The 13,311-nt window shown below is 27.4% G+C and overlaps 1 protein-coding gene across 1 annotated transcript; it reads left to right on the forward strand.

The window, feature by feature from the left end:
* Positions 1–282: 282 nt before the first annotated feature.
* LOC113553460 (transient receptor potential cation channel subfamily V member 5) lies at positions 283–8,264 on the forward strand. The gene is made up of 18 exons (XM_026956793.1): positions 283–398; positions 474–648; positions 1,167–1,389; positions 1,627–1,722; positions 1,831–2,051; positions 3,349–3,574; positions 3,650–3,765; positions 3,850–4,086; positions 4,150–4,301; positions 4,416–4,632; positions 4,703–4,864; positions 4,974–5,162; positions 5,478–5,602; positions 5,669–5,808; positions 5,898–6,001; positions 6,084–6,135; positions 6,201–6,438; positions 7,544–8,264. Exons 1-18 carry the CDS (start codon positions 283–285, stop codon positions 7,734–7,736), a joined length of 2,982 nt encoding a protein of 993 aa, XP_026812594.1. The 3' UTR covers positions 7,737–8,264.
* The last annotated feature ends 5,047 nt before the right edge of the window (positions 8,265–13,311 follow it).

Genomic DNA, 13,311 nt, shown 5'->3' on the forward strand with positions numbered 1-13,311 from the left:
TTTATTCAGTATATTTTAAAATATGATTACAGTGAGATAAAATTAATTAAAAATCTAATTAGATTTTTAAAAAAAACGATAAGATATTTTTACCATAACAGAAATTCAAAACTGTTTAGTTAGTTATATTGACATTAAAGCTACAGTTACCGGGGAAACGAAATGCATTTGATCGATGGCTTATAGTATTCCCGTTTCTTAAATTATTGTGTAATTATTTGATACAATTTTTGTAAAATAAATACAATTTAACGTCAAGGATATTAAAAAAATAAAACAAAAATGGGAAACTCTTGTGCGAGTTGCACAGATTTCTCATTCTCGAAAACAGCTTCAGGATCTGTCCTGGATAGAGTGATCTCTCAAGCATCTAACGAAGACGATTGTTTGTTGTATAAGTATGCAAATCAAATTATTTATATTTAAATTTTGTATTGTTAAAATATCAAAAGTAAATATTATTAAATTTTAAGGTTAGCGGATTATAAAAAGGGAGGAGAATTGATCAACGTGTATAATAATGGTGGCCAGGACGAAGCGGAACGATTTATTGTTGAAAAATTACCTGGTCTTATGTATAATAATGGTAAAGGTCAAGTGATAAATCGAAATGATTATTTGAGATGGAAATTTCAAAATCGTAAACACGTAAGAATATTGTCTAATGTACATATTAGACTGCTATATAGTACGTATATACATAATACCATTACTAACCATTACATCATAGTACAATTATTTACAAGCGGAAGGCATCAACAAATAATATGCGAAAAATATAAAAAAATAATGTTGTAGGTACCTGAATATTTTTTGTTTTATATCCAATTGGACTAGAGTAGACAATTAAAATAAATGTTACAATATTATAATAATTTTTTACACTAATTTTTTTATGTATTTTAAAATAATTTTTATCGTTCAGAACTTTTGATTGGGTACTATATATTTTTATAATAATAATGTAATAATAGTCAATTTAGTCGTTTTGGGCATACATTATTACTATAATACTATATGTTGTAGCTATTTTATGTGTATTTTATGTTGTCACTGTTTTTTCATACATTCTCTATTTTGGAGTCATGGAATTGACGTCTACCGGATAGTTTTATATTTATGAGTATAATATGCTTAGTGTAAAAATTTGTCGTTTCCATATTTAGGTGGCTGTTAACGTTGAGGAAAGGCCTGGTCCACATGATCCATTGACAAGATGGGTGGACCATGTGGCGTGCTGGCAAATGCAGTACAGAGGATCATTAGGCGAAAGTCTATTACACGTATTAATCATATGCGATACAGTGATACACACTCGGCTATCCCGACTACTTCTCAAACACTACCCGATGTTAAGTCAAGATGTAGTGGAAGGCGAAGAATATCTCGGTACGTCTTGCAGCAGTAGACATTGTTGAAACTTGACATATATAGAATTACTCGCACATTATATCGTCCATCAATTTTTCCCGCCGGTGTTAGCATATTATTTTACTAAAGACATAAAATTAACCGTACCATAAGGACGTAATAAGTTAAGTTGTTCTAGAGTTTCATATATTCTCGATATTGTTATTTTTTAACAGTTCAATTCGATTATGTCTTCATTTGTATAACTGAATATAGGTGCTAGTGCGCTACATTTGTCAATTGCTTATAACAACAACGATTTAATCCAAGATTTGGTTGATGCCGGAGCGAATATTTGTCAAAGAGCTATAGGTACAGTTCATGTTATAAATGTATAACCGTCTATACTAATATCTGACTTAAACGTCTGTAATATATTAGGCATAATACATACCTATTGACTATAACACAATATTTTAGGCAGTTTTTTCTTACCACGTGATCAACAGAATAAAGAAATCAATATCAAACACACGGATTACGAGGGACTAGCGTATCTCGGTGAGCTGCCGTTAGCATGGGCAGCGTGTTGCGGTAATCAAACCGTATATAATCTGTTGATTGATGCTGGAGCAAATCCCGACGCTCAAGATTCTTTTGGAAATATGATTCTCCACATGGTGGTCGTTTGTGATAAACTAGTAAGTAATTAAACATTATTTAGTTGCAAATCGTTTCACGTCCAATTAGGTACAATATAAAAATGTTGTAATGATAATATTCTAAAGGTATTCATCGTATATTATGTTTTTTTTCTTTTTGATTAAAATTTTAACGATATTTTGATAACAAAACACATTCACATCTACTATGTATCCGTTATTTTTTTTTTTAATTTATATTTTAATAACTATATGTGAGACATAGCCGTAGGTACATATTATTTGAATTGGCTGAATCTCCCGAAAAAGAATGGACGATAATTAATGTAAACAATGTAGACTTTAACACAACTAAGTAATTGTTTTAGACAATTTTTTCATAAAATTCGATTACACAATCAAGACCGATTATTTATTAATATATTATTAACACGATGTTCATTGAAAAAATAAGCCTATTATATTACTAAAATAGTATTATAAATAGTTTTAAAATATCTATCTTTACAAAAAAAGGTTGTATGTGCAGTGTTCGTTCAGAATCGTTTTTTGTATGCAATAATTCATAATTTTATTCAAATTCAACACATACCTAAAATAGCCGTGATTTGTGTATTATAATGATGAGGTATAATCAAAAAATTAAAAAATACTATGCAGCAGTGATGAATAATAGATTTTCAATATTATCATAGAGATTATCTAGGATTCTTATTTATGCGATTTTGTTAGTTAATTTTATTATATGAGTTAGATACCCGAAATTTGTTCATAAAATTACAATAATATTTATTTATTATATTATAGTATCCATTTTGTTTAATTTGTATAGTTTATTGATATTATTATACTAATGAGTAAAATTCAGAAGGAAAATCATTAGGTAATGAATTTAAAAAATGTAAATATGACCTAAAAACGCCTTCATAACAATTAAAAAGTAATAAATAGGCTAAATTTTTCCTAATTAATGTTAATTTTTGAAATCAATTCACGGTTATAATAAATAATTAGGTAAATATAAAAATGTATAGTAATTAAAATATATGTATAACCAATAAAAATAAAATACAAATATTCATCAAATAAAGAGTGGATATTAATTTAAAATTACACGAAAGTACAATAAAATCACATAGAATGTTGAAATTTTATAACAATAATAAAAAAGTTATCTATGCTATTGAAACAAATTTTTAGCTAAGAATAAAACGTTCAAGTCGTACAAAATAAAAACGAAAACACAACAAAAATGCATATACTTCTTTGTATTTTAATGAATATTTATCTATAAATAAGTTGATTGTATAAATTCATAATTAATTAATTTGCCCAGAGTATGTTTGGTTATGCTTTGAAACACCCTAAAGTACCAGCAAGTAATGGTATCATGAACATGGCTGGACTAACACCTTTAACACTATCGTGCAAATTAGCAAGAACGAGTGTTTTCCGCGAAATGTTAGAATTAAGTGCTCGAGAATTTTGGAGATATAGTAATATTACTTGTTCGGCATATCCTTTAAGCGCATTAGACACATTACTTCCAGATGGAAGAACAAGTTTGTTAATTTATATAGAATTCAGTTAAGTTATTGAATAAAATATAATTTTTAATAAATATTACAACTACCTAGATTGGAATTCAGTATTGTTTATAATTTTGGACGGTACCAAAGAAGAACATTTAGATATGCTTGATGGAGGCATAATCCAAAAACTATTAGAAGAAAAGTGGAAAACTTTTGCTCGAGTAAGTTCCTATGTTATTGGTATTACTTTTATTATTTACAAGTGTAAATGGTTAAATTATATTGTTTTTAATTTTTGGTTAAAGAAACAATTTATGAAACGTTTAGTTATATTATCCATCCATCTAATCATGTTGAGTATTTCTATATATCTAAGACCCGTGGATCAAGATAAACCATTGTTAGGAGAAGCGGAAGACTGGCAAGATGTGGCAAGGTATTGTTTTGAAGGCGGAACAGTAGTCGGAGTGTTGTCATATTTAATCGTTCAACAAGGTGGAGAAATACTCAATCAAGGTCTTGTAGGATTTTTGAAACAAACGGTAAATGGCAAAGGAAAACGTTTTGAATTTACTGATAAATATTAGTAGCGCATTTGGTTATAGTTCAAAGAACCGGCCAAATTAATATTTCTGATTTCAAATTTATTGATATTGGCTTGTATACCACCAAGGATGATGGGTGACAAACAGACGGAGGAAGCCATATTAGTATTTGCAGTTCCCGGATCATGGTTTTTGTTAATGTTTTTTGCCGGGTATTATAATATAATAATAATAATAATAATCATAAATAATGTAGTCAACTATAATGTATATAACATAAAAAATAAGATTTTATAACGAGTAATACATTGAATGCCTCACCTTAGTGCCATACGCCTGACTGGTCCTTTCGTAACTATGGTGTACTTGATGATCACAGGAGACATGCTAACTTTTTTCGTCATTTACTCAGTAATTTTGTCTGGTTTTACGCAGTCATTTTTTTTCCTCTATAAAGGATCGCCAGACGTCAGTACGTCATTATATAAATCTTATCCTTCTACGTGGATGGCCTTATTTCAAATTACTATGGGCGATTACAATGTGAGTTGGACCAATTCCCTTTGACGCAACACGCAACGATAATTTATAATACGTTACGGTTTATGTATAGTACGCGGATTTGAGTTATACTGTGTACCCCGCGCTTAGCAAGACTGTGTTCACAGTTTTCATGGTGTTGGTGCCCATTTTATTACTCAACATGTTAATAGCTATGATGGGCAACACCTATGCGCACGTCATCGAACAGAGCGAAAAGGAATGGATGAAACAGGTGAAACATAATGTCGTTGGATCTCATTATATTATTCTACTTATAAAATTATAAACATATATCCTCTCATTGTACAAATACAATAAAGAATTTAATGTACTTATTTCAGTGGGCCAAGATTGTAGTTACTCTTGAGAGAGCTGTACCACAAAAAGCGGCCAGGAATTATCTCGAAGAATATAGTATTCAGTTGGCTCCCGGCGACGATCTAAATCCGGAACAAAGAGGATTCATGGTAATAAAATGTAAAAGTCAAACTAGAGCGAAACAGCGAAAAGGTGCTGTCATCAATTGGAAGGTAGGTTTTATTTTTAATATAAAATATATGACATTATCAATAATTTTGTATTAATAATACGATAGTGTGTAAAAATATACGACTAAATTTTTACCAAATATACGACATAAGTGTTAAAATTATAAAAAAGAAATATTATTTGTACCAACATTAATTTTATATATATATTTAATAATATTTAAAATTGTCAATAACCTATAATATACGTATAATCATAAACATCTATACATTTATTTTAAAACGCATAAAACGGCTTAATTTTGTTTTTTTTTTTTGTTGTTATTAATACAAATTTTAATATGTTTTATACTTAAGAAAAGTGGAAAGTTAGTCATTCAAGAGCTTCGTAGATTAGAAGGCACTGGCCAAAATTTAAGAGATATGATTTGGAAACGATCTTCTCTATCAGCGTCTTCTCCAGTCACTAAAAGTGTATCAATGTAATTCTATTAGTTATACATTTTTATAAAATAAAATAATTTCTTATCAATTTTTTTAATTATTAGAACAAAAAATAAAAGTAAGTCCTATTCTGAAGCAAAAGATGACCAAATTCGGCTTTCTGGTGCGCTAGGAGCAGCACTAGACGCGATCGCTGTAGCTCATGATTTAGACATGACTCTAACAAAAGATGAAACGATTGATGGTATCTATCATCTTTGATACATATACTTATACATTAATGTTAAAATATTTATTAGATAAAATTTTGATTATTATGAGTCATTATTTCAGAATTACATGATCCCTTAAGACAATTAGTAATAATGTCAGAAAGTGATAAAAATATTGACAAAAGCCAAGTCGAAATAGTGGCAAATGCAGCAGCAAAAATTGCAGTAAGTTTTAAGTAAATTTAAAAAGGAACAATTTAAAACAATTTTAAATTCAAATGTATTTATTTGGAAAATATTTATTCAGAACCAAGATTCTATAAAACCAATACCGATTAATTTAGAGCAACAAAATAATAGTAAGTAATTTAATTGTAATATTTTCTTAAGAACGTCTTAAAGATTTATTTTTAAAATGTTATAGTAAACAATGATAACACTATAACTGCAACTCCTGGTAACCCGGTTACAAATAGAAAACTCCTAAACAAGCAATCTAAAAATTTAAGCATGTATGGTTTTGAAAGTCAGGACATGTCGGTAGATAAATACAGCAAAGCAATTGTAATCACAAGAAGTATTTCAACTCAAACAGGAGGTATTGGTATTATTGAAAAAAATGAGCGGCAGATAATAAGACCAAAAACTGCAAAAATCAATCGGTAAGTATTTAATAATATAACATACAAAGAAAAAGATCATTTCGAAATATCATATAATGTTCATATTGGTCATAATCGTTTGATAACTGTTTATAAAAACAATGTTTTTACCTACCAAATAATATTAGGGTTGAATTTCTTAATCAAATATTATGCAGAATATTATATTATAATTTAGGGAATTTTAACTTTTAATATAAATTGTGTATAATTCATGAAACATTAATTTAAATATCTTTATTTAACTGTTTGATGTAAAAAGATAGTACCTACATTTTGTATCTGCTATTATTTTCTTTTAAAATAAAAAGTATACAAATAACGTTACAATATTCAAAAAATTATTCCATTTTTTTTAAACTTGAAATATATTAATAAAATATTAATCTTAAATTTTCCCATACCATGTTTGGTCCATCATTCAAAATAAAAATAAATAGATTGCAAAATAATATCAAGTGTATAAATTATTTAAACTTTTTTTAGTTTTTCTTGGTATTTTAGTCCCTTAATGTATTAGTTTAATCATTAAAAAAAAAAAAAAAAAAAAATCGTATCTTTAAATTACATAGAAGTGACGAAAGTTATGAAAGAAATTTTGATTTTTTTTTAACTCTTTAATAAGTAGAATAATAAATTATTTTGAAGTATATATAAATTGGTAATTTATGATCAATTCATTGAATTAAATATAACATTTTAAATTAACTTTAAATACACTTAATTGTTTAGTTAATACTATAATTTTAGTCGACGAATTTATCAATTATTTTAATTAATTAAAATCTCTCAACGATTACCTTAATACCATTTATTGCCCTAATTATACCTAATTAAGGTTCTATTAATATATTATAAATATACGTCAAGTCATCAATAAGAATTTAAATAATAAAAGTCGGTATTTTCTTGGATAAATGCTTGACGCGTAGACGGCTTATAGAGATGATGAGATTCATTAATTTGATTTATTACCCTTTAATCTTACGTCGAAAAAATACAGTCATTTCGCGTGAAAACGCCTGTTATCATAATATAATTTAGTGTGATATTATTTTAATGTGATCCGTCCAATATTTTATTTTGATCCAACGATGGTTTCCAGTGTTACGCCCACGCAGAATTTCGCCGTGAAAAGAGGCCAATCGGCACAGCCAGACAAACGGGAGGATCATAGAGATAACAAGGAGCAACAGTGTTATTGCATCAGTGGCAACAACATGTTGCGGCCCTGGAGCACGCAAGATCTAGCACCGCTGAACACGATTATGGCTTGGGGTCCCAACGATGATTTCTGACCGAACAACAAAATATAATAAAACTTATTATATTTTATTACGCAGTGGCAGCGAAACGGCCATTATAATCGATTATTGAATATTGCAATTATACCTGGTTACCGGTATGCACTAATGTAGCGTCGCTTTCTGAAATCCGTAGCTTTTACACTAAATTTCCCTTTAAAATTCCACAATTATATGGTCTAATTCATACACAACTAGACTTTCACAACTGTGTAACCCGTCGTGAAGCGGCGGATATATCATTCCTATATAGTCGTATCAACAGTCACATTATTTCTCCGTGATTATTTATATCATATCCAATTTTAAGTCCCACTTCATTATTACAGGTTTATCTAACTTAAAACTTATATATATATATCCTATATTGTAATACTTATTTCGCAAAATACTCATCTCTATTTAAATATTCATTGCCGAGTAATAATTATTCTGTATCCGGTGTATTTTCTGATTTGTTAAATATGATAAGTCATACCCATAAGTTATACGTTAATTTAATTGATAACCAAGTATCAATTCAAGTTCTGATACATTATTATATTTTGTTTTTTATAATCCATACTATAATATTTTCTGTTATCACCAAATATATATAATTATTGCAAAATGAATTACCTAGTGATGTTTTCATTTTTATATACTATGTATATTTCTCTATTTTGTTTATCAATCCGTAAAATTTAATTTAAGTTTATTATCTGTGATTAAAAATTAAGTTTCTGTTTGTTTCATTCAAATTGATTAATTATTATTACAATTATTACGGTAGTAATCATTTTCGTTGTAATAGAACGTCTTACTCGTATGAGTCAAGTCTGTTTTACACATAATATATACGTATCAGATTCCTATTACAGTTTATCATTATATCAAATGTACATAGTTATTACCGAGTTTTTGGAGAAGAAAACAAATTGGACTATAGTGTACAGTTTTTGATATTCTTAACGTACAATTTTCTAAAGTCTACGACTACGAGTTAGTAACATAGAGTCAATATCAACACACGCGGGCACGACGGATTCTCTTAAACACACCATTCTCGACTCCGGATTTGATGATTATACGACTATGCGCCATGGTAGTTAGTATTCATAATAATAAATATCCCGTGGAATAGTAATGGAAAAAACTAAATTATATATGTATTATTAAAACAATAACGTTGCGAAGATTCGTTATATTTTAATGTACTTATACATTATTAATTACTATCATAAAATATACAATATACAATACCAAAATATTTTATGATTATTAAATAATAATATCATAAATAATGATAGAAAGTTTTAATTAAATTGCATTGTTATATAAATCATATTTGATGAGCTCGTACCATACTATTTTGGAATATACTTTTATTTAATATTCTAAGTCTGCAATTCAGAGCGCACGATTAAAACTATCGACTAATATTTATTGCGAAAAATCTAAGTGGCATTCAGCTAGATAATAACGACAGGTTTTATAGTGTTTACAAGTTGACGACGGTTAATTTTTATTACGATACGTAATACTTGATATTTTTTTAAGTTTTTCGTCTTTCATTAGAAATTATTATTGCACACTGTAGGTAACTATAATATTTAGTAAAAACAGCGCGTGCAGATTAGGTACAGCTATTATGCGAATCGCGTGTTATGTTTAGTACAACTTTTAAATATTAATTGCTTTGAGCGGCAGTCATTTAGCAGTAAAATAAATAAATTACAATTTAAATTTCCGTAACATTGTAATTGTGTATTGGTAAGAGGATTGCATTAGATTAAAGTGCATGCGCAATAGATAAATTTAACACTGTTTAAAAATGATATTTTAAACAACTCAAACCATTTTCAACAATAAACTCGTATCTAGAAAAATTAATTTTTCGTAATGCGCTTCGTTAAAAAAATGTTTAACATTTTCCGTTGAATATTGAAAATTCGGGTTTTTAATGCCGAATTATTTTAGATAGGTAATTTATAGATTTATATTATATAGTACATACTTTATTTTGAGAATTACAGTGTCTTAGTGCCTATAACAGAACCGTGACTGTTGTGATTAAGGGTGTCTTTATAACATTAAGGAGCATGCTGATCCTTTAAGAGAAAACAATTTAAAATGATAACGACGCGTGTTTCTTTTCCTTAGCCATAATTTAATTTACCGATGTCTGTCAAAACCATTAATTAACAATCAATTACGTATGTCACTCAATCAAGTCATTCGTTATTCGTTATTTATTTAAATACATTAATTTTAAACAAACTTTCATGTTCATAGAATTAATTTTTCTAATCTAATTGTTTTTAATACTTATCTCAGTTATAATTTTCACATCTTTAATATTTTTAAATTATTATTATTTTGAATATCAGCAGTCAATTCTGGCAGATTTTGTTGATTTCATCAAAGACAATAATATATCGAGGATTACATTACTATTTAATAAGTTACAATAAATTATTCACCTAATAAATAAAAAAAAAAATAGAATTTGAACAGTTAGTATAAAACCATTATATTTACTTAATCAGTCAAATTATATTTAATTAAATTATTACTGCTATTAAGTAAAAATTTATTTTTCTTGAAATTGAAACTTTTTGTCCATTATATTATACTATAAATGAATACAGAATTACATGATGTATAAACAAATTGTAAATTGTAATTGTGGGTTATTAATATTACATTTATATATAATTATTTAGGAGATGTATTTATAATGACTTTGTCATAAATTATATTTAGGGTATGTCTTTTAGTTGAAGAGAAATCAGCGGGTTAAACATACAATTTAAATCTGAAACAAATTGGTTTAAAATTATAAACAGATGGAGATGAATATTGTTAGTCTTGTATTTGATTGGTCGTACTTCTATGTTATTGTTTTCTTGAATTGTGTATGACCCGAAAGAGTCTTAGTTAGTAGAATATCTAGAGCCATTACATAATGTAATACTACATAACATCATTATTTTACAAATATGTTTAAGTATTTATTAACTTATTACATTAATGATTACGATACGCTTGTTCCACATAAAAAATGTCCGACGTTTTATAACGGTATCGGTCACTTCCTCATCACCATTTCCCCATACAATACATTTTTCTGTGCGACATTTCCCCGTCCATCACACTATATACAATATAATTTCGCATAGTAAAATGTTGTTTTTTTAATTAAAAAAAAATGAATACCTTATAAGTTATATTTGTAAATTATGAGCCGATCCAAGTATCCTCAAAGTAGTCTGTCAGTGAAAACAATAATAGTTCTTCATTTTCTACAAAAAAAAAATTAAGGGACATTAACTCATCAAATTTTTCTTCGACGTCAGGTATTAGTATAAATTCTAAAGCCATTAACTGTTTTATATTTAATGCAAAGTCAATATTTGAAATATATGTTTCTCGTACTTCAGGAATATATTGTATTTTTCTCCTTATACATTTCCCAAGATGAAAAAAGCATCCTCTTATTTGAACGTCTTTGAAAACGTTTGCAAATTTGCCCAACAACGCTGGTTCAAAATCAACCATAATACTTGCTGGTCGTAAGTTTTTTCCAAATTCAGAAGTTCTTGGCAGTCTTAGTATCAGCATCATCTTAGCATCAAGTGTTTTATTTAGAACAAATGTAAAAACTAACAATAATACAGTGTCGTATTTTATTGCAAGTATTGTAAACAGCTGAGTAAAGTGAGTTGTGGGGATGATTTTAATATCATATCATTATTAAATCAATAACACTGGTCGGACGCTACTGTTTTTAAATTTTCTTATTATTTGTCAGTTTTTCTCGTGATACGGGTTCTAGGATAACGTTTATTATCTTTATAGGTACAACTATTTGATAAAACCTATAAGAAAAATATAGATAAAAGTTAATTTGTCCATATACACTATGCATGATGCAATTATAAGTTATATAAACTTATACAGTGTGTAATTAAAATAAATTGTTTTGTACGATCGTTATTTGTTATATCATTTTTTTTTTTTGACGGGAAAATGTCAAACGGGGAAAATCACTGGACGCGGAAATATTAGACAGGTAAACGGTGACGAAAAAATGTCTGACGGGAAAATGTATTACGTGAATCTTTCTATGAATCTTTGTAACTAGAGCAATGCACACAAGGTATCATTGTCATACTCTCACTTAAAACCTCTAAAAGTAAAATACATTATTAATATTTAACTATTATTATATTTATATTAAAATAATTAATACTATAATCGATACCGATTTATTATTTTCCGAAATTCACACAAATAACTAAAACTCATTTTATTATTAGCAATATAAATTAATGTTCTGTAAATGTCGATATTATTGATACTTTTTCTGCAGTATACTCTTCAAACTGGGTTTACAAAATCACTGAAGAGTTAAAAAATAGAAATCCAATATCTCTGAAATTCCTCAGTGTTTGATTTTCAATTTATTTATTGGATAAAATTAATATTTTGTAGTATTTTCTGTAACGAGTATGTATCAGAGAAAAAAGTAACAAGACACTCTGTCAAACCAGCAACAGCGTCTTTCACGCGTATCAGAATATTTAAAAAACAAAAAAATCGAATTTACTCTTTATACGTGATATTATACGCACGTTATTTAAATAAATAAGTATGTTTATGCATTTTTTGATTAAAAAGATACGAAAAAAAGCAACAATAACAATCATAACGGGGTTTACATAATACATATTCACATAATTTATAATAGCCCTTCGAGCGCGCCACTGATATGCCATAATACATATAAAGTTTTTATTATACATAATAATATGGACTCTATTGTAATAGGTACTAAGCTATACTCTCGAAAATCGGATATGACCTTTATTATTTTCGTGGTAAATTAATATAATTAAAATTATTTATTCTCAATAGTAATACAGTAATCTGAAAGGAACAATTGATGCTATTCGATTCAAATTTCTTACACATACTATTGCTAAAAAAAATCTACACACACATACACATATATGATCACGATTACTATTATAAAATACTAAAGTGGTATTATATGGTTATATTTATAGTGTTAAGAATGTCGTTGAAAAATAGATGAATACAACAACTGTAGTTTATTTTAGTTATCATTGGTTAAAAAAATAATCATTAAATACAAGTATATGTTTACAAAAATGAATTGCCAAAAAAACCATAATACGCACTTTGAGTATGATGATTATTGTGTATGCTATTATTGAAAAATATATAGAAATTAATGTACCCATATAATCGAAGAATACGTTATGATGATTAAGGAATTTCATCTTCTCGTTAACTTAGATAATATAATATTATGATATTTCTAAAATAATAGAGGTACTTATCATTTATCAATAATATATTTGTATAATAATATTATTAATGTGTAAAAACTACAATAATAATGATAATAAAACAGCGTACCTAATTATTGTTTTGTTTTTAGTATTGTTAATTATATTAAAATTGACTTTTTTTAAAGAATGTTTTAGTATATATTCTAGTAAAAAAAATAATCTGATCACTAACCTCAGTGAAGATTTCTTATTACAGCGAACTGGATAAA

This window comes from Rhopalosiphum maidis, chromosome 2 (genome assembly GCF_003676215.2).
Source record: "Rhopalosiphum maidis isolate BTI-1 chromosome 2, ASM367621v3, whole genome shotgun sequence".
NCBI classification, from domain to species: Eukaryota; Metazoa; Arthropoda; class Insecta; order Hemiptera; family Aphididae; genus Rhopalosiphum; species Rhopalosiphum maidis.